Source organism: Spodoptera frugiperda, chromosome 31 (genome assembly GCF_023101765.2).
Source record: "Spodoptera frugiperda isolate SF20-4 chromosome 31, AGI-APGP_CSIRO_Sfru_2.0, whole genome shotgun sequence".
NCBI lineage: Eukaryota > Metazoa > Arthropoda > Insecta > Lepidoptera > Noctuidae > Spodoptera > Spodoptera frugiperda.
Window position 1 is genome coordinate 389,351 of NC_064242.1, and position 21,463 is coordinate 410,813.

General features: G+C 37.4%; 3 protein-coding genes across 10 annotated transcripts; 2 read left to right on the plus strand and 1 right to left on the minus strand.

The window, feature by feature from the left end:
- Nucleotides 1-64: 64 nt before the first annotated feature.
- LOC118276490 (cyclin-K) lies at nt 65-2,670 on the minus strand. The gene is made up of 3 exons (XM_035594833.2): nt 1,977-2,670; nt 1,525-1,711; nt 65-602 (listed from the first exon to the last, which is right to left on the minus strand). The coding sequence occupies exons 1-3, from the start codon at nt 2,489-2,491 to the stop codon at nt 126-128; spliced, it is 1,179 nt and encodes a 392-aa protein (XP_035450726.1). The 5' UTR covers nt 2,492-2,670; the 3' UTR covers nt 65-125.
- Nucleotides 2,671-5,550: 2,880 nt separating this feature from the next.
- Nucleotides 5,551-8,665, plus strand: LOC118276489 (2-oxoisovalerate dehydrogenase subunit alpha, mitochondrial). 2 transcript variants are annotated; one of them, XM_035594831.2, is made up of 8 exons: nt 5,551-5,733; nt 6,253-6,539; nt 6,770-7,026; nt 7,185-7,350; nt 7,645-7,848; nt 8,095-8,213; nt 8,292-8,439; nt 8,525-8,665. In XM_035594831.2, the coding sequence occupies exons 1-8, from the start codon at nt 5,671-5,673 to the stop codon at nt 8,598-8,600; spliced, it is 1,320 nt and encodes a 439-aa protein (XP_035450724.2). In that variant the 5' UTR covers nt 5,551-5,670; the 3' UTR covers nt 8,601-8,665. The 2 variants fall into 2 exon arrangements, with proteins under 2 accessions (XP_035450724.2, XP_035450725.2); XM_035594832.2 differs by having other exon boundaries at nt 5,557-5,733; nt 6,274-6,539.
- A 253-nt stretch (nt 8,666-8,918) lies between these two features.
- Nucleotides 8,919-21,152, plus strand: LOC118276488 (regucalcin-like). Of its 7 annotated transcripts, XM_035594828.2 has the most exons (7): nt 12,533-12,670; nt 13,346-13,480; nt 18,500-18,656; nt 19,050-19,253; nt 19,625-19,840; nt 20,295-20,407; nt 20,910-21,152. In XM_035594828.2, exons 2-7 carry the CDS (start codon nt 13,445-13,447, stop codon nt 21,132-21,134), a joined length of 951 nt encoding a protein of 316 aa, XP_035450721.2. In that variant the 5' UTR covers nt 12,533-12,670; nt 13,346-13,444; the 3' UTR covers nt 21,135-21,152. The 7 variants fall into 7 exon arrangements, 6 of the variants coding, with proteins under 6 accessions (XP_035450721.2, XP_035450720.2, XP_035450722.2 ...); XR_004783673.2 differs by lacking the exons at nt 19,050-19,253; nt 19,625-19,840; nt 20,295-20,407; nt 20,910-21,152 and adding exons at nt 8,919-9,062; nt 9,151-9,449; nt 9,774-9,959 and having other exon boundaries at nt 10,305-12,670; nt 18,500-18,648; XM_035594827.2 differs by lacking the exons at nt 12,533-12,670; nt 13,346-13,480 and adding an exon at nt 14,553-14,668.
- The last annotated feature ends 311 nt before the right edge of the window (nt 21,153-21,463 follow it).

Genomic DNA, 21,463 nt, shown 5'->3' on the forward strand with positions numbered 1-21,463 from the left:
CGTCTTTTCATTTAATATTTTTTATGTTTAAGTTGGTTACACACCTTTTAAATAAAACACAAAATTATATTCTAAAATTATATTTCAGTAAAAAATTATACAATAACCTATTGCTTACATTAGGATCACGGCGGCGGGTAGTAAGGCCGCGGCGGGGGCCCGGGGGGCGGGGGCCCGCGCCCTGGTAGTGGGGGGAAGTAGTTCGGTGGAGGAACGTTCACCGGGGGGAAGCGGGGCGGCGGCGCCGGCGGGGGCTCCGCGTACACCAGCGAGGGGGGCGGCGGCCCTGTCAGCGGCAGCCTCGGCGGCGGCGGGATGGAGGGCGGCGGCGCTGTGTACACCGCCGGGTACGCCGGCATCCCTGGATACGCTGGATACGTATACCTTATGGGCTCCATCTTTGGAGGGTCTACTTTAATGTCTGCTCCGTTCTTCATCGGAGTCAGTATCGGTTTAGAAACGACAACGGCGACTGGTGATGCGGAAGTGGGCGGTGTAATGGAGGGGGGCTTCTTCTCGTTTTTTGGCTGCTTGGCGGGGGATGGGGCGGGCGGGGAGTCGCCGCCCGACGACTGCGGCTGAGGAGAGTACAGATCTAACACCTGGAACAACAAGGATAGTTATTAAGACAATGCAATTATAACTGGTTACTGTTTGACAGTAATACTTAAATTAACCAATTTATTAATAGAGTGGCAACCACGACTTGTCTGAAACCATCAATTTTACCAAACAACAATCAATATTAGTTTCTAAAATAGCCATCAAATTAGTATTACTACCAAAAATAGACCAGACATAAGTCTAATTTAGATTAACATATGGTGCTTGAAATTAGCCAGAATTGTTCATGTCTATTGTGTTATGATGATTAATAATAAAGCACTCTGACTATGATTAGAATGACCTTCATTACCAGTTTGTGTCATAATGTAGTATAAATTGTGTCACAATACCCTACTTTACCAACGTTTCCACCATCATCTCACATGATCAGTGATAGAGCCATGCGCCCTATGACAAAATATTAACAGACAATAAACAGACAGACCACTGCCAATTCTGCAGAACATAACAAGCAATCATGATCTTACAATTGCAACCGCTTTAGCAACAGGAAACTGCAACAATTGCAAGTAGGGAGATGGCAGGAAGGTCTTGTCATTCTTTATTGTGCACATCTCACTTCAATTGCATGTGAACACATTGACCGCACGGTAATTTATTTGTCCTCTACATGTCTGCATACATTGCAAAGCATTATCGTGCATTTAATTTGCCAGCGGTATTTGATTGCATGATCAATTGAACATAAGTTCCCTAGGGCTTGCTCAGAGTCTGGTAATATTGGGCTATTTTTACATACAGAATAATGACAGATTGTATAGTTGTGTATGGCTTTAAATGTAGCCTATAGTATAGTTAAAGTATAACGGGTTAGTACTAGAAGAGCAGTTTGGAGATTTTATTGCAAGCAGGATAATTTTACGAAAGCTAATAATAATTAAATGACCAGATACTCACTTGATGACATATATCTTCAAGCAGTTCCATTGTGATGTCTTCTACAAACATGTCCCACCAGGCATTGTGTTTAGGGTTCCTCCCGTTCCAGTCCAGGACTTCAAACTTGCTGAGCTTCCCTGCTAGGAACATTAGTGCTACTGCGATGACTTCGGGCTCCCATTGCAGACATAGTGTTGTGCACAAACTGGAAATAAATAACATCATTATACCCACCATTACACTAAGTACATAGCATTTTTAGATAATAGCAGTAATATAGTAATGGTTCATAAATCCAAATCAAATACAGAAAATAACACTAAAGTGGATGTAATTTAGTAAGTGAATATGTAGTAATTACATTCCAAACAAGAAAAAGCCATGTATTGGGCTCGGTATGTTGAATATTTTTCCCGCAGGAAAACTTTAAGCGCAAACTATACAACTTGAAACCTAGTTCCAGTACTGACCTGTCGTTAACGAATGTCCACGCCATCTGCACCATCTTCTGTAGCTTGGCCTTGTCGCCTTTGAGACACTTGGCGTACTTCAACAAGTAGCCGTACGGGTGCTCCACCTGCAGGTCGAACTTGATGGTCTGCAGCAGGATCCTCTCTAACGTCATCACCTCCTCTTTGGGATCTTCTCCGAAACTTGCAAACTTCTGTTCCGTAAGCAAAGACTTGGCTACTTTTATAATGTCTTTGCATTTCTTTGGCGTCTCCTCTACTTTTCCCGCTAGAAAGAGGCAACAGCAAGCTGTGATGTACCTCGGGAATGTTCTGAACGAATGGAACATGTAGAAGCGATGGAAATAAACAACTCCTGTGGCCACTGTGTTATAACCTAGGTCCATCTTCGAGCCTGTGTCAATGATGAACCTGGCGCCTTCCTTCCTGTACCGGTTCTCTGTTTCCGTAGTAATGGCATCTCTGAACGACGGCGTGTTCTGCAGATCCTTCTTGTCATAATACCAGTAAGGCATTGTCGTTGTTTTACTATAACACAAATATTATCGATACACGGTCACTAACCTCCACAGCCATTTATTTATTACTGACAACTAATATAACACTATCGAATTGCAAAGCACTTATAATTCACATAAAACATTGTTAAAACATCAATATTACAACTCGATAGGGTTATAGTAACACGTTTGACGTTTCCAGTTGCGGATTGTTGCCAAAAACATAAACAAAAAAAAAATGTGTTGCCACCTAAAAAAATCTATTGCTTAATTTATTTTGTTGTACTTTATTGGAAAAGTTGCGATTTATACGCAAAGAAAAATTATTAATTTGTAATAATATTGTTTTTATTAATCGTTCATCACAGAAAAAATATCGATATATCGATATAATCGATCATTTAACCGACTGAATCGTCATACTAGGCGTGGGCATTCTCAAGTATTCTATGAGTTGAAATGATTGGATGACTTCGATTTGATAATTAAATGATATCAACTGCAGGGGTACTAGAATCATTTGTTAAACATGCTGATTTAATATTTCGTTACTAGTAATTTCTTGATTTCGTTAAAAGGGATTGGAAAAGACTCTAGGGATTAAAAAAACTAATGAAATGTAGATGTTTTAATGTGACGGAAAATATCGCTATAAACTAGAACACTACTTCTACCATACGCCACAAAGGGAAAGATATCCTCATCGTTCTCAACATGATTTTTTATGCTTGAGTAATAAGCTAAGCTAAGCTGACCGAGACGTGGATGGACGTGGTGTTCAAATATGTATGGACGGCCGTTAAGCGTTGGAATTTCAATAAAAAATTATACGATGCCTTCGTTTGTCAACGAACACTATTTAAGGACTTTATAACACCGACCAGACGGCTGCTTGTCTAGTCTTTGCGATCATACTAGGTCGACATGGATGAGACTAGCATACCTAATCTATCTAATAACAAGCATTCCGAAAAGCAAATAAAGTCAGGCTGTGTGCAATGAATAATAAAACAGTGTTTATAGTCTAACCCGAACGATAATTGCATATTCGCTCGCCATAATAGCAGGAACGCCCTAATATCCTCATGGTAGGAAGCCAGACACGTTATATGCAAAAATATATATGCTGTGGTGCTCCTGTCGAGAGCTGTGGAAAATTGATTCGTCACCCGGAGTGGGTTAAAAGTTGATGACATTCTTAAGTAATCCTAAAATGAAATTTTCATCCTATTCCTGTGTGGACATTAATTACACAACAAGGCTTTTAGATATACCAATAGCACCTACCGATGATTATCAGGCCCCAATCCCGTTGGATGGATGGCCTGGACTTCCAAAAGCCTGGTATTTATACCAAATTCAACGCCACTATCTTATCAAAACAGTGTTTAGATTTTAGCAATCCGATTTGCGCGTTATCTACAAAAGTGATAAATACCGACCAGCCTAGCTAGACCCCAGACACATAGCTACATACAACGTTATCGGTTTATTTCTGTGGACTATAAAAGAAAACAATAAATACGTTTTAATCTTGCTAATAGAACTTCACCTTTTAGTTTGAAGATTTATTGGTATTTTTAAAATTACCGCCTTCGTTCAGAGCTCAGCATGTGCTGGAGCCACTTATCGGTCTACAGGAAAATCAGCCGTCGCCTGCTTTATAGCTGCGTGAGGGGTAATGACTCACAGGGTAATGAGAACGACATTGACTGACTGAAGTTAGGTATTGCTCAATATTTATTGCCCCATGTTATTCCTAATGCGCAATAACTAACTGTACTAGAATGACTCAAATATGTTTTCCCATAAATTAGACATCAACAAGGGTTTTTAAGCTATTACCTACCTAGTTGTACCTACTTAAAAGTACCTAAAAGCCCTGTTGGTATTGAGTCCTTGTACTATGAAGGTAACCACGAGCTAAAGCACTGAAACTATGCGTTTTTCTACTGCTAGGTCTTCGATTCTTGCTCCTCGGTAGTTGCGATCACTTGAACAAAGAGGCAGTAACTAATTAATTTTTTAAGCTTAGCAGCAGAAAGGACGTGATGGATGGGTTATCCTGGCTGCAAGTCCTAAGTTCTAATTATGAGGCCATTACAGGCTTAGCCTGGTGAAGAAGCAATCAGTATCGCTCATAAATACAAGTGGTGACGTCCAAAATATGATGGTGATTTAATAACGATACGACGTTGAAAGCATCTTGAGATTCGGTCACATGTCTTTTTAGCAGCCTATGGGCGAAGTCTTTGTGCAGCAGTCTTTTGGCGAAAGCTGGTAATGATGTCTTTTTTGCATGGAAGGAACCCATCTTTCCAGAAATTAAAAAAACTTGTAATCTAATCTTATCTATTGCTGTCGTCGACTGACAGACTACTTAGGTTCGAGTAGAGATATGGCACAAGCATAAGGTATATTTATTAACGCCACAGATAAAGTCATTCAAATGAATATGTCGATTGATACATTCCACACTGTGGCTACCTGCCACACTATAAGCCCGTATCCATGGGTCATAGTCATGGTCCTCAGTCAAGATAAATGGGAACAGATATCTGGAGATGGTCAATAAACCATTCCCCACTTTTGTATAATTTAGAGTAATTTACAATTATTTATAGATAGTCAACTTGACTAAGGCAACAGGTGTGCAAATAACTTTATCGCAGCGACAGCAAGCAAGTTCTTTCAGTTGGCTCCTCTTGCTTTTCGGAAAAAGGTTTAGCTACCTACTGTATATAGGACAGTCAACATTATTTTGACGTGTCTATATTTTCTGTAAGCTAACAAAGATAATTGAAAAGAACCGACACTGATTTGATGATTTATTGTTGGTTCTAAAAGCGGAATGCTCAGGGGCCATCAGAAGTCTAACGTGATAATTAACTTTCTTGAATTAGAAAAGTAACTCTAAAACGAAAAACCACACCATAAGTTAATATTTTCCTTGCTGCAAACGTTTCCCAAACCGGTTTCTAACGTTTTATTGTTAAACATCTCCCAAGAGAGATTAGCATTTGACCTCATGACCTTCCGAGCCGTCATCTGTTATCGAGGCATTACGTTGGCACAGCAGTTTCAAAATACTTGTTTGAAATACTGAGCATGCTTGTACGAAGCGCCTTATCACAATTGCTAATGCGTTAAACAACGATATAGTGTAATTATAATGAGTATACGTCAGTCACAACATGGCGCTGAAGACGGGTGCTAGTGTTTTGCGGTTGAACACGCTACGGAATGCCGCCGTCAGGGTTAGTTCTACATCTACCATCACTAAAACATTATTAAAACATCCATCAATTAACTTTAAAACGTGTAAAAGTCTCAAACATATCAAAACACGTGGATTTTTCATATAATTCAATATTTTTAGTGAAGTAAATCAGTGCGAGCAGTGATTAAAGTAAAGTTGATAATGATATTTTGGATTTTTATCACTACCGTCAGTCAATAATGAACCTAGTAACATAATCATAAGTTTGTTTTTATTACATCACTCTTTGCGGCTAGATAAAAACGGCGTGATTGAATAACTTATAAGATTGTCCGATATGTTCGTCAAGCGGCTGATTTAAATTTATTTAAACATTTATTTATTCTGCATTTGCTATGCGTTTCGACTAGGTTTAAAAACATTACTTTGTTGAACTCATTAGGTGGCTAAATAAGTCGAGTTTAACATTGATTTGTATTATTGTTTATCAATATTGAATAGTGAAAGTCACAGACACGGGCGAGGTCTAGTATTGCTTGTCCTGTGGTACCTAAAGTATGTGGAACGCGTGTTACAGCTGCTGTCCACTCACACAAGGCCGGAGGTTGCACAGAATACGAAATATGCCGAATTCCCGGGCGCTAAGGCTCCCTACGTGACGGAAATGAAGTTCCTGAACGAATCGAGCTACGACCCCATCCCTATCTACCGAGTGTTGGACAACAGCGGATCCGTGCTCGAAAGTAGGGAGGAGCCAAGTATCGATAAAGATGAACTTGTGAATATGTACAAAACTATGGTGCAGCTCACTCAAATGGACAAGATCTTGTACGAGTCTCAAAGGTAATCATTATGTAGCGTTTTCTTACTACAAAACTCGTTATGACGATGTTACGTAAAGGATATACATAATCAAACATGTAATGTTTATTTACTATAGCTTTTCTTCGTTAGTAAGCCAATATATTAATCTGACTTAGCTATGATGTAGAAAAATTATACTTGTTTTTTTTTGTAAAACAAATTATCATTTTAATTTATAATGTAATTAATATTTTAATGTAATGTTACAGACAAGGCCGTATATCATTCTACATGACCAACTACGGTGAGGAAGGTATCCACGTTGGCAGTGCTGCTGCTCTGAGCCCTCGGGACCTGGTGTTTGCCCAGTACCGAGAGGTAGGAGTGTTCCTGTACCGAGGAGTCACGGTGACGGAGCTGATCAACCAATGTTACGGCAACCACGAGGATCCAGGCAAGGGAAGACAGATGCCAGTTCACTACGGAAACAAGCACTTTAATCTCGTAACCCTCTCCAGTCCTCTAGGTAAGATCTTCACTTTTAAAAACCAAACGATACAAATATTTCTATCTGTCAGGTCGATCCTTTACTGAAGTTATTTGCATTTTTTATTTTTATCAAACGTAGGAGTAGTCACAAGCTGTTGAACTTATAAATGAATAATTAATGGTTATATATTTCAGCAACTCAAATGCCGCAAGCAGTTGGAGCAGCTTATGCTCTGAAGCGGCAGCCGAACAACGATCGCTGTGTCATCTGCTACTTCGGAGACGGTGCCGCGTCCGAGGGAGATGCCTTCGCTGCGTTCAACTTTGCAGCTACACTAGATTGTCCCGTTATTTTGCTATGGTACATGCACTTTCCAAAACTTGTCATTACAGCCGTATTAGTATAAGCTTAGATTTATTACCTACTTTTAAATAGGTAATTTCCACGATGGAGTCTCTTGCTCGTTCTTCTCCATTCGAAGCTACACTTTGGAACGAGCACCTAGCTTCACTGACAGACAGACTGACGGACAATCCAATTTGACGTTTCGAAAGTACCTAATTTAGGATTAATTGAAATAAATGTTTTGACTTTGACTTTCTAATAATATCCTGTAAAATGATGTGTATTGTAACTTCTTATTAACTCTTGCAGTAGAAACAACGGCTACGCGATCTCGACTCCGACCAACGAGCAGTACAGAGGTGATGGCATCGCATCACGAGGCCCTGCGCTCGGCATCCGCACTGTTCGCGTCGACGGCACCGACGCCCTCGCTGTGTATAACGCTGTGAAGCAGTCCAGAGAATATGCTATAGCCAATAACAAGCCTGTGCTGATTGAGGCTATGTCCTACAGGTCAGTATGCTTACTCCTTCTAAATTATTATAATACAACATAAACTTTATTGCACACCATAAAAATATGAAGGAAACATTTAAAAGTACAATAGGCGCTTATTATTCAAACGCATTATAGACTTTAATGCGATTAATAATTATTATTCCCAAAACGATTTATTATTCTTAAATAAATTAATTTTAACGCCTATTATATTCATGGATCAAATGGATTGTAAACTGTTGTTTCGTGGATTTTTTTCAGAGTGGGTCATCACTCCACCTCTGACGACAGCACGGCGTATAGATCAATTGAAGAAATACAAAAGTGGACTACAGATGAAAGCCCACTTCATAAGTTCAAAATGTATTTGGAAGCTAAAGGTTGGTTTACTCAGTTATTGTAATAAATAATTTCGACTTTATACATGATATTTATTAGTCTTTTTAATTAATTTACAGGTATTTGGGACGCTGAAGCTGAGAAAACTTGCCTGAAAGAATCAAGAGACACGGTTGTAAGAACTATGCAAGAAGCTGAAAAGAAGAAGCGGCCACACTGGAAGGAAATGCTCGAAGATGTCTACTATGATATGCCTCCTAGAATCCAGTGAGATTTTAATCATTGCTATTCTAATTTAACTTTCGAAATGTGACTGTTATGTCCAAAATCTAACAATTTTATTATTTTTCAGGAAACAAATGAAACAAATGGAAGAGCATCTAAAGAAATACCCTGATAAGTACCCACTCGATCAACACCAGGATTAATTTATGTCTTTTAGATTGTTATAAATAATGTTGTAATAAAATGAATAAATTCTATTTTATCGATATCGATTTGTTAATGTTTGTACAACCCTAAAACTTTGAACCTCTGGGAAAGTAGTGTGTAAAATCGAAACAAAGTAACGTAACTTTCATAATTAATTATTTGCACACTTTTCAGCCTTAAAAAGAAATTGAAATTGGACTTAAATATTTATTAGAATAATTATTCTTCCCACGAGTATGCACACTATAATCGAACGTGAACGAAACGTATCAGTCACAATATTTCTGTCAAGAGTGTCAATGTCAAAAAATCCAATTTCAAAACACTAACCAGTGTGCTCTTTTACCTATAAAACACAATTATTTACATAATTTTTATTTAGAATTAATCAATAATGTCTTTACTAATACGGACCGATGTAACCGCTGTAAAGTTTTACAAGAAATACGTGTTAGCCGGTTAGTTTTTAGGTTATATGTTATCATAACAAGTGTGCTTATAAATTCCAATTAACATTAAATAAACTCAACATTTAATCACTTTCAGGTATTGGAAATACTATAAACGTATTCAGTAAGGTATCTACGAAGTTATTACAGCGTTTAATTGGTTTAAACGGTCAGAAAATATATGGGTTTGTACCTTCGAAATGTGGTACGAAAATACTTGTGTTTGGTGGTAAACAGTTTACTGTAATTACTCTAGTGAACTCTGAAGGGTGTAATGAGGGAAACGAGGTGTTTTGTAGAGTATTTAAGTCTGTAGTATGTGATGACTGGCTCCATTCTGCTGTTTGGGTGACTGATGAAGTTGTTGCTCTGTTAACAGCTCACAATGTGGTTCAGGTGAGGTTTTGTTCTTATTTCTTATTTTAAATTATAGGTAACAAAGCTTAAAGTTACTTTAGAACAAACCAAAGATTTGTAATTTAAATTATTGGAGTAGTTTATAAAGGTAACTTAAATGTTAAAAGAACTTTTAAAATAATTATAAGACTTAAGAACCTAATTATTACTAAAGTCTAATTAGAACTATTGTGTGATGTCTTCAGCGTAAACCAGAACATTCTTCTGAATAACTTACTAATGTTCTCTAATATTAATCAACTTTACCTAAATTAAAGTAATATAATCGAAATCCTTATTTAACTACAAAATTCATTATTACAGAAATGGAACACCGCCACTCAAACACTGCTATCACAGCAGCCCAGCCACAATAACTCCATACTGTACAGCGGACTGCTGCTGGCTCTGCAGGATGATGTGCTGGTGATGGCAGGCACTGTGTTCTCCGAGGTCATCATACATAGAGCTAGCAAGGATGAGGCACTACACCATTTGAAAGGACATAAGGTATGATTTTGGACCATATTACTGGTGTTTAATGGTGAAGCTGTTGCCATACACTAGACTTACTTTTCATAATATACTGAAAAATCATCCAATAATGTTTTGCCCAACTCAGGAAATAAATCTGAGACTCGCTGTCCCATAGTCACTCTTACACACGATAAGGCAGTGAATGTTATCTCTTAGATTATTTATTAGACAATGTGTCTGTTTCACCCCCTACATATAAGTACAATAAACTTATGTGACAGATACTTCATACAAATTATATTGTAAAATCAAGCCACTATAAAACAGGCTCTGAAAAAGGCCACTCAAGTCTTATACTTATAACTCTTTTGTTTTCAGGGTGTAATATTCTCAATATCATATGAACCACAGAGACACACAATAGTAACCACATCAGATGACAGGGCTGTAAGGATATGGGGCCCAAACATACCACCAGCTCATGCATACAATACAGTAGCATACTGGGAAGGCATAGAAATAGTTTGCAAACATGAAGTCTATGGGCATTTAGCGAGAGTCATGAGGAGTTGCATAACACATGATGTCATAGTCTCAGTAGGAGAAGACTCAGCTATATGTTACTGGGATTATGAAGGAAACTTGTTGAAAAAGGCCCTCACACATCAGAACGGCTGTATATGGTCTGTGGACAGTGATGGTACTAGCTTAGTCACTGGAGGAGGGGACAGCGGAGTCATTCTACACCCTCTCACCATAGCCACTGATTACTGTCAAGAAAATATCATTGATGTAGGTGTTACCACTCCTAAAAAGGTTTTATTCACTGCCAGACACAACTTAGTTATAATGGATGATAGTAACTTGTTCTACTATGATGTTGTTAATAAGAATAAGACTGAACATAAATTAAATCATGAATCTACTTACAAATTGCTAGCTCTATCGTCCTGTAAGCAACTAATAGCTGTAGCAGATATGGCAGGCAAACTAGATGTGTTTGTCGAAAAATGTAAGGATGAGGCTTTTATACTAAATGTTGTTAATACTAAATTGAATGTGGGAAAGATTTTATCTATGCAATGGGCTGGAAACAGGCATTTAGTACTTTGTTCTGGAGATGGTAATATTACTGTTCTAGCTTCTAATAATGCAAGTGTAGAAGTTTATGCTAATTTTGTTCTACCAAATTGCAAAGAAAGATGGCTGACAGCATCTTCAATCGAACCTGACAACAATAGATTTATTGTTGGAGATAGATGCGGTAATATACATGTTTTTATGAAAGGCCAGAATAACCCAGTGAAGACCTTTCATAAAGTCCACGGAAGATATGGACCGACATCTATTAATGTTAGAAATAATAGGATTATTACTACTGGACGCGATGGGACTATCAAATATTTTTGTGTAAATAGTGATGTGGTGAAACACATGAGCAGCAAAGACTTGGCTTTTGAATGGGTCGAGAAATTCTTAGATAAAGACGAAAATATTATTTGTGGGTTCCAAGAAAGAGTGTTTGTTGTATACAATGTTAAGGAAAATAGTAAAATGTTAGAAGTCGCGTGTGGAGGTGGACACAGGTCCTGGGATGCAGTCAGATACTTCGAGAAAATAAATGAAAATTACGAAGAGTTCATAAAACTGATTTATTTGAAAAACTCAGATATAAATGCTGTAACATTCCAACTTAGTAAAATAGTTTCACGAAATGTAATAAATGGATCACATGCTAAAGAAATTAATTGTTTGAAATCACAAAGAGTTGGTGATGCTACAGTATACATTACTGGCGGAGAAGACACTACACTAAGAATTTCTAGTGTTGATGCAGAAATGAACTTTAAAGACGAAGTTAGCTTTAAGCACTTATCAAGTGTAAGAACACTAAAAACATTTCCCATTGATGAAAATGAAAACCATTTCTTAGTACTATCGGCTGGAGGAAGAGCACAGCTTTGCATTAAAGATATAAAGTTAACTAACGAAGATAACAAAATCAATATTACATCAGAAGAATTAGTAGATTACCTCATAAGGGGTACAGATAAAGAGAGGAAAGGGAATCAGACTTGGAGAAACTGTTCCATTGACTTTGACCCTGAAATGAGGATCATGGACATAGATGTGATAAAAGATAAAGATAGACTTATCATCTTTGCTGGTTGCTCCGATTCTTATGTAAGAGTTTTCGCCTTCAATGAAGATAGTAAAAAGATAGAGATTATCAAAGAAGCTAAATATCACAAAACATGTATTTTAAAAACGAAATGTATCAAAATTTTGAACAGAAACATCCTGATCACTTGTACGACTAGAAGTGAAGTTACATTTTGGGATGTAACAGACATTGTGAATGCAAATTTGGAACCATTTTTCACTACAAAAACGAATAAATCAGGTATAAACAGTATTGCTACCGTCAATGTATCAGAAGACAAGGTTCTTGTGGCTACTGGGGGCGACGATAACGCTATACACACAATAGTTGTAGAAATCAAAGTCCAGAATAACATGACCTCTGCAAAAGTACTACATGCTTGGAACAGTGCAAACAACCACAGCTCACAGATAACTGGGCTTGTTATAGTAGATGACTATCTGGTGTCTACGTCAATAGATCAGAGGATAACACTGTTTCGATGGAAGATAGATGTCGCGGGGATAGATTGCAAGTTTTTGTCGCAATCTCATACAATGGTCAGCGATGTTCAAGGGATGGACCTTTTGGAGCATAATTGGTAAGTCCAAATTGATTTTTAAAATATTAATTTTATTCACTAAATTCATTTGTTGGATTGTTTAGATTGAGATAATTTTTCTATCGCCCATTTTGACTAGCAATTCTAGTCGTGTATTTCGGTCGTGTGAGGTATAGGTACTGCTAAACAAAACTCCTCTTAAGTTTGTCATAATCATTACAATTCTGAGCCTACTTAGAAATCACTGTTAGGGTCAGGTTATTCTTTTTCGGGGACGCTCAACCGTTTTCGAATAACGCACGATGATCGATAACACATGCTCGTTTTCGAGGACGCTCTATCGATTTCGACTAACGGTTCGCTTATGACAGGGCCGCTAGTCGCGCCAATACAGCTCCGATCGCAGTCGCAAGACGCGTAGCACTAGCGTTCCCTACGGCTTACATATTAATCTCGTTTATCTTTAATCGAATCTTGTAATATCTCAAATCACTTTTTGTAATTATTTATTTATTTATCAAACAGATTAAATCTGTTTTATGGCACGATTCGAATTCGATCAGTTATCAATATCGATAGCGAATATCAAACAATGTTTGATTTTTAATGATTGTCAAAATTAGTTTCAATCCCTTTTTACACGCAGCTACTAATATTTTTTCAAATGTCTACCTAGTACCTTATAATTTTGTTAACCTTATATTAATATTTCAGCGAATCCATAACAGTATGTGTGTTTGGAAAAGGGATGGAAGTGATAGCTGTTCCGAAGATCCCAGAGTAACCCTCACTGGGTGAGGAATTCGCCAGGAGATGAAACTACATGAGAAGGAGCGATGGAGTTGCCAGGTAAAAAAAAGTATTTAAACTTCGATCTGAAGGCCTAGTGCGAGTTTGTTTTGTGTTAACGCCATAGACACGTTTATGACGTACGGCGCTCTGATTGGCCAGCTCCACATTAGCCAACCAATCAGAGAGCTAGATGAGGTAACGTTTGATCACGTTAACGTAAAAAAAAAGTCGGTTCATATCTGACGGAACATGTGTCACATAATATCGGTTGCATAACTTCAGAACAGACATACTTGTCAGAACAAAAAATACTTGATCGTTCACACTCAACCGATGATACGTTAGTGCGATCAATGATACGCTCGGCGTATTTTACGTCAGATATGAACCGACCCTTACGTAACGACATCAATTAAATATGCATGTAAAATTAAAGATCATTACATTTTAAATAATAACTTGTAATTGTTGTGACAAGTACGCGTGTAATTCGGATTAATAGATTTTAAGAATCACAATTACCCGCAGTTTTAATTGATGTATCATCATGAAACTTGATAATTGTATGGAGATTGGATGACCATATTTGTGGATGGACTGGAAAGTGGCTGATGAAACCTTGGACTACCTACCAATCAATATGATGAGCTGATTAGATACTCATTTATCTTAATTACGTAGGCGTGTTTTTATTTTGTACTAGACTTGTACTAACTACTACTGAATGCGAAGTTTGCAATCTAGTGTAGACGAATAGATAAAATTGGAGTGTCTGTTTGTAATATTGAAATAACCGCATTTACACAATTACTACATGCATAAACATACTACATACAATACATACACCAAAATCACATTTTTGTCTGTCTGTTTCTTATTCGGGCTAATCTCTGCAATGGCTGGACCGATTTCCATTGCATAGACTGCACCGGGACTTGAATTGGTGGGTTGCTGATGTAAGGAGTAACTTAGGTTACATTTATTTTAGAAAAAATATTTTATTTATAGAAAAAAATCGTGGACAACAGCTAGTTAGATAATATTATTTCCCTGTTAACTTGAACAAAAGTAAATCCGATGTTAGAATAAAACACAGTCCTATTGAAGTAATTTCACGCTGAATGCAAGCACTAATGGAACTATTCAGAAATAGCTGCAGTCTCTAAAGTCATCGCCTTCAGTGGAATGTTTGCATCTATTTTAGTGTTTGTGTTATTTTCACAACGTGCAGTATGTGTGTACGGGGTAAGAAACCTTCATCCATGAGTTTCTATAAGTTACTGTTTAGTTTATGATAACTCAGTATTAAATAACCAGAGTAATATCACTTAATATTGATACACAAAAAAAATTGAGGACTTTTTTTTGGTTTGTAACTTATCGACAAGTTGTGTAGAAAAATCAAAAATATCGAAATATCTAGCAAAAAACCCAACGATATTTATCAGAAGATGCTGTCAAAAATGCCTCCAAAAATGTGACATAGATATATTATCTGTAATTTTGATAGTAGTGCTTGCATCAGACAATCAGACGGTACTTAAATGCAAGCCTTATCTAGTCACAACTATCTCTTAAAGAGAAAAACGATATCTTCTTATTCCCGACGAAAGGGTTTGATATGGTCAAAGTGAAAATCTACCAACATGTTTGTATATATTTAAAGAAAACTTATTGATATCTAACGTTTTAAAATCCATTCTAATGATACCAGCATTAAAGTAATTATTCTAATTATACTAGCTTAACCTTAAAGTTCCTCTTCATTCATCCATCCATAAGCAGTTAATTACAGAGTCTTCCGCAGGGCACTATTTTAGGTCCCATTTTTAAAAACAAAATTTTGACATAGGTCGTTGATCTTTCAATCAGTTATTATATAACTTTAGTCTTTATCTTACGTTTTATCAACTATATTGCATAAGATGGGCTATGAGAAACTACATTCACGATTCATAACATCAACTAAATTGCAATTAGTTAGTTATTGACGTGACTAGTACTATTTGTAATCTCATATTTGTGTTCTATTGTAGAAAACCTATAAGCGTCATTAATTTTTCATCCATTGTTATTTATTCCGTTCCATATATAAGTTCACTTCATCTGTTGAAAAAAAGCTAATTGCAATAGTCGTAGAAAACGAAATAGCTATCATTTTGTTAGTCACTCTTTGCTAGTTCACGGGCGATATTAAATAGAAGTAAGAGTGTGTATCGGCACTTGTTATAATTAGATGTGTATGTTACAGATTAGATTAGATATATGTAACAGTATATAACAATGATAAGTTGACATCACCCGCAGTTGATTGTGTGATTACATCTGTGATATTATTGTGGACTGTAAGGTACGTACTACGGTGTGTAGAGATACTTTTATAACCTGTTTTAAGGCTTTAATTCCTTTAATAATTAGGTGAAAGTGTGAAAGCTGGGAGGGTAGCTCTAGGTGTTACTTACAATATATTAGCCAGCTATGTATGTAATGTGATAATTTTACGCGCCTACCATGAACTCTAATTATCTTCCCATAACCTTTCTGATACGCCAAGAAACAAAGTCTTTTTTTTTTCGTTTATAGTCTACAAAGAAAAAAATCTAAATTCGTCCTCAAAAGACACTAAGGGGTTTTTACCAATACAGGTAATCTATAAGAGGTTGGTAACGTAACTCCGAGACTGGTTGTCTATCGTGTCGTCCACTATCTCATCTCAAGCACATTTATCTTGAATCGAGATCTAACATAAATATCATATCTTTGGAAAGCCCTCCATGGTAGGTCCCAGTGTTATTTCATCAGTCTAAATTATATTTATAAATATACTAAATTAACTAAAAATGTGCGACGTCGCCGCGTCTGCGCACGCTGCTCACAATGAAGAATTGAAGAGTCCCTCTGTGACTCGGAAACTAGTAGAGCTCCATTAATATACGTGAATAAACCGTGAGTGGTTTTTAGGTAATTATATTTTTCGCTGTTTTCTGGTTACTATATTATAACTATAATCTTATGTGGAATTTCGAAATCAAAAACCTGTTTATTCTGTATACAAGAATTGACCCTACACACTATAACAGTGATGCTTACTAAGATACTACCTATCGCTATATGTTACATAGTAAACGAATAAAACATTGGATTTTTGAGACATAACTTAATGACGCATACAACTAGTCGTTTAGAATTCGACTAGCAACTGCTAAATAATGGCAGGCTACGGCAGTTCATTGCCTAACCAAGGCCAGAGTCTAGCGGCATGTGTCGTTCATTGATGTTCTAAAATAGCAATCTAAATTAGACATATTCAAAGACACACGTGGATCACGTAGTAAATCTTATATGTGTTTAGTGATCAACGCTTTTTTAAAAGCCTTTGAAGACTTACCTACAATACCTTACCTACAATTTAATGTAAGTTACAAACATTTACCTGCTAGCAGTTTTATCGTTTTCTGATAAATTTAAAATGACATCAGAAAATTCATCTTAAATCGTTAACGAGGGGAAATCCTAAGCAATATATCATACTTCTGGGGCCATTAAAATAATTATGATAACTATTAAAGTCATCGAATCAAGTTTTCAAATGATTGTACGTAGGTACGTTGAGGTTTTCGCAAAACTAGTTGCGTTGTTCTATAAAGTTTTTATAACTTCACGCTTGATAGCTTCACCAACGAAGTGTAAATTACTGATATTTATTAGTAAATGAACATATATTTATTAGTTTTCCATTCTGCTTGGAAACAAGTTGGTTCACCTTATAAGGATTCTCTAACGTAAACGCCGTGGGCCGCGGTTTACGTTCTACAATTTTGTCGGACCGGTTTATCAGAGACACACGTGAGTTACAATTTTTTTAAGCTATGTTATAGTTATTTAATATTTATAATATTCTCCGTACTACTACTTTTTTTAAGAATGTTTGTATGTTGTACGACTAGAAACAAATCAGTTAGGTACATTTATACTACTCGTAATTAAGCTCTTGTTTATATCAAAATAAAGTCGCTTTTAGGCTATCTATAACTTATTCTAAGTTTTAATTATACGCAATAATATACTGATGGCTTTCTTAAAGTTCAACTGCTAAGCATAAAAAGTGAATTGAATTCTATTAAAGCGAACAAAAATACTGTTGCTGTTGCTTACTTCATTAGTCAGTCACTTCTTTCGTTTATTGACTGGATCGTCTGGTCAATAGACGTCATGAATAGAAGTGGGTGTGTCATAGACTGTCTACACACATTACTAAGTTGTTTACAAAACATTAGGTAAGTCGTCACTTCGTGAGAAGTTTCCGCGCCTGCGTCTTGTCAATGACGTGATCAGTCATTGGTTTCCCCAAGCGGTAGGTACCTGCCGTAGGTCGTAAACACTTGAGGATTGAGGTAGGTATATTAGGGGGCTATAAGATGTATCACAGTCATAATAAGGTTACATGGTAGACATTGCATATCCTTCCTTAGTCTGTGTGTAAAGTGTGAGCGGTTATTGAATTCTAAAAATGTTTTTACACAATTATACTTTACCGTTTATAACCAACTTCCTTGCGTTGACGCTGTCTTCTTATAAACCACCGGTGATTATTTTGTTTTAAATTTGTTATGTATAAGTTAAAACGTATTTCGTTATAGGGCGCGCGGAACTCGTTGGTCGCGCGCGATAGATAAACTTCTAAAAGTTTATTTATCTTTTGTTTCAATTATTCACGATATCTCAAGATTGGTCATCAACTATCATTGTCTAATCTCATATGCAAGCGTAAGGCAAACCTTTACCAATCCCTTGTTCTTGCACTATAGTAGCTTTTCTAGTTACCATCTAGTTGATGATATCCATACTATCAACTAGATGACCAAACTAAAAATCTAGATCATCTCATCTATCATCATCTCACGTTTTCTATAGAGATAGGCCTGTACGTCACTAAGAAATATTTTTTTCTAATAAATACCATGAAAAAAGTATTATGCTCTTACGAATCCGTCATGGACAAAACTTCCAATACACCTTGTAATCAACGATGCTTAAAGTAACCGGCAGTAATTAACACCTGCCCGTCAATTCCAGATGGCGCCGGAATTGAAGGCAGTGACAGGTCCAGTGACGCTGGGCGAGGGTCCGCACTGGGACCACGAGGAGCAGGCGCTCTACTTCGTCAGCATCTTCGACTACACCGTCAACAAGTACGTGCCCGAGACTGGCAAGCACACCAAGGCTAAACTAGGTATGTTTCTACAATCATTACTATAGATTTTTATAAATGGTCTTTTGTGTTGATGCGTTTTAGACCACAACATATGCATACCAATAACTGAGATTCTAACTACTGTGCACAGTAGTGGGGGTTCGATTCCCGCCAGGTTGGACATGAAGTTTTATTATTCAAGTCCGATAGGAAATGCCGGCCTCATCTAGTTATTTAAGAAATTGACGTGTAAAAGAGTTACATTGTAACCTATTTGCAAAATAGTAACTTGGCAGTAATGGAGCTCCTTGCACACAATTGTTATCAAACACCGTACTGGACATACATTTATTATGCACATCAACTTATTCTTTAGATTAATCTATAAATTCTGTTCATTACCTATAACTCATGCTACACCTATCATTCCAGAGGGCATGCCGACCTTCATAATCCCGATCGAAGGCAAGAAGCACCACTTCGCCATCAGCCTGAACCGCAAGGTGGTGGAGATCGAGTGGGACGGCGAGGAGAACACCGCCAAGGTGGTGCGGACCATCGCTGAAGTAGACCAGGACGTGCCCAACAACAGGTTCAATGATGCCAAGGCTGATCCTAGGGGGCGACTCTTTGCTGGTGAGCTTATGACCAGTATCATAATTTATACACCATTTCAACGTTGATGACGTTGATAAAAACTCAGGGCAACCCACTGCTGGCCATAGTACGCCTTCACTCTGTCTAAAGAGTAACAGAAACTAGCAAAATGTCAAAATAAGAAAACCAAGCTTTCTGTTGCGTTTGTCTGTCTGTTCTCGTAAACTAAAAAAGTATTGAACGATTTTTTATGCAATTTTCACCAATAGGAAAAATTATTCTCGAGGAAAGGTATTTATTGTAGAAATCAAAAAAGTTGTAAAGCTACTTATGAAAACCTGATTAAGCATTAGATCTTCATCACGAAATTGTGGTGGCACACTTTCTTTACCACTATTTTCTCCCTACAGGTACAATGGGCCACGAGTACGCGCCAGGCAAGTTCGACCTGAAGAAGGGTTCCCTGTACCGCATCGACCCTGACGGCAGCACCCACAAGCTGGCCACCGACATCGACATCTCCAACGGCCTGTGCTGGGACCTGGACGAGAAGGCGTTCTACTTCGCAGACTCTTTCGAGTACACCATCAGAAGATACGACTATGATGTCAACACCGGCAATATTTGTGAGTATTTCATTTACATACAAGATAAAGCATTTACAACACAACGTCACGCCTTTTTATCCCCGAAGGGGTAAGCAGAGGTTCACATTACGGCACGTAATGCCATTATACAATATACATCCACTTTTCACCATTTGTGTTACGAGCCCCATATAATAGGGGATGAGCCTTTTGCCATATACTAGGCAAAATTCCAGACTCCATGCTACTACAGAGACATTTTCGAAATACCAAAAAAATCCAATAGTACTTTGCCCGGCAGTCGCACTTGCGACTACTCGACCAACGAGGCAGTTAAAGCATTTATTTCAGTAAATACTCAAATAGGTACTTTTCAACTATAATTAGAATCAATTGAATATCTGGAAGCAATTAATATTTGACTGAGAATCCTTATAATTAAATGTATAGCATTTAATTGATATAGTAAAGTGTATTGTGTGAATATTTCCAGCGAACCCTCGCAACGTGTTCGCGTACAAGGACCACCAGCTGGAGGGCATCGTGGACGGCATGACCATCGACACCGACGGCAACCTCTGGGTCGCCAACTTTGACGGCAACCGGGTAACTGTTATATTCACTTATTCTTATTTATACTAGATAGTGTATACGCAATAATAATATTTTTAATTGTTATACAATTTTGCTGTCTACCTTGTATGTAATAGTTTTAACAAATTACTTTTGCTCTCCCTCTTTAAAATAGATTAGAATATTTTTTACACAATACTATGATCAATGGAATCCAGCAGAGTACCCTGTCTTATAATATGACAGAGATAGAGATATATAGGTACAGTACTTTTTCCAACGACACTCACTAAAAGCGCGACAGTATTTCTCAGTAGAAATACTGTCGCGCTTTTAGTGTGTATTTCTCAGTAGAAATACTGTCGCGCTTTTAGTGAGTGTAACATGGGTCAGGACCCATGTTACTTTTATGTGCACTTTGCCACTGTATTGATGCAGACGCGCGACTGCATAGCTACAAAATATCGCCGTGGGCGAGGGGTCCAGGGCAAAAGAGATGCGGTCGAAAAATACGATTACATTTTTATTATTTCAGGTCCTGAAAATTGACCCCAAAAAGGGCAAACTACTTGAGAAGATCCCGATCCCAGCGCTGCAGGTGACATCGGCGACGTTTGGAGGCCCAGCGCTGGACGTGCTGTACGTGACGTCCGCCTGCATGAACCGCGGGGAGGAGCAGCTGCCGCCTGCAGGGTCCACCTTCAAGCTCACCGGCCTCAACGCCAAGGGACACCCCAACAACTACGTCAGATTCCAATAAATTATTACATTTTATATATTATTGTTTTTTTTGTCCTTTAACTACAATAATATAAAAGACGGCGGTGTTGACTGACGTTCTACGTTAAGTCGCTTCACATTTCTAAGATAACATTAACATTTTCACTTAGTCTCTTACAGAAATGTTAAAGTGGATTTTTCTTGTCATTAATGATAAATAAATGATATTTATTTCTGTAAATAGGTTATAAAATAACACTTTTACACGTCAATATTTCAAATAGTTAGATGAGGCCGGCATTTCCTATCCGACTACTCTGAGAAGAAATGCCGAAACAAACTTAGAGGTCATAGTCTCTTTTAAAGTCC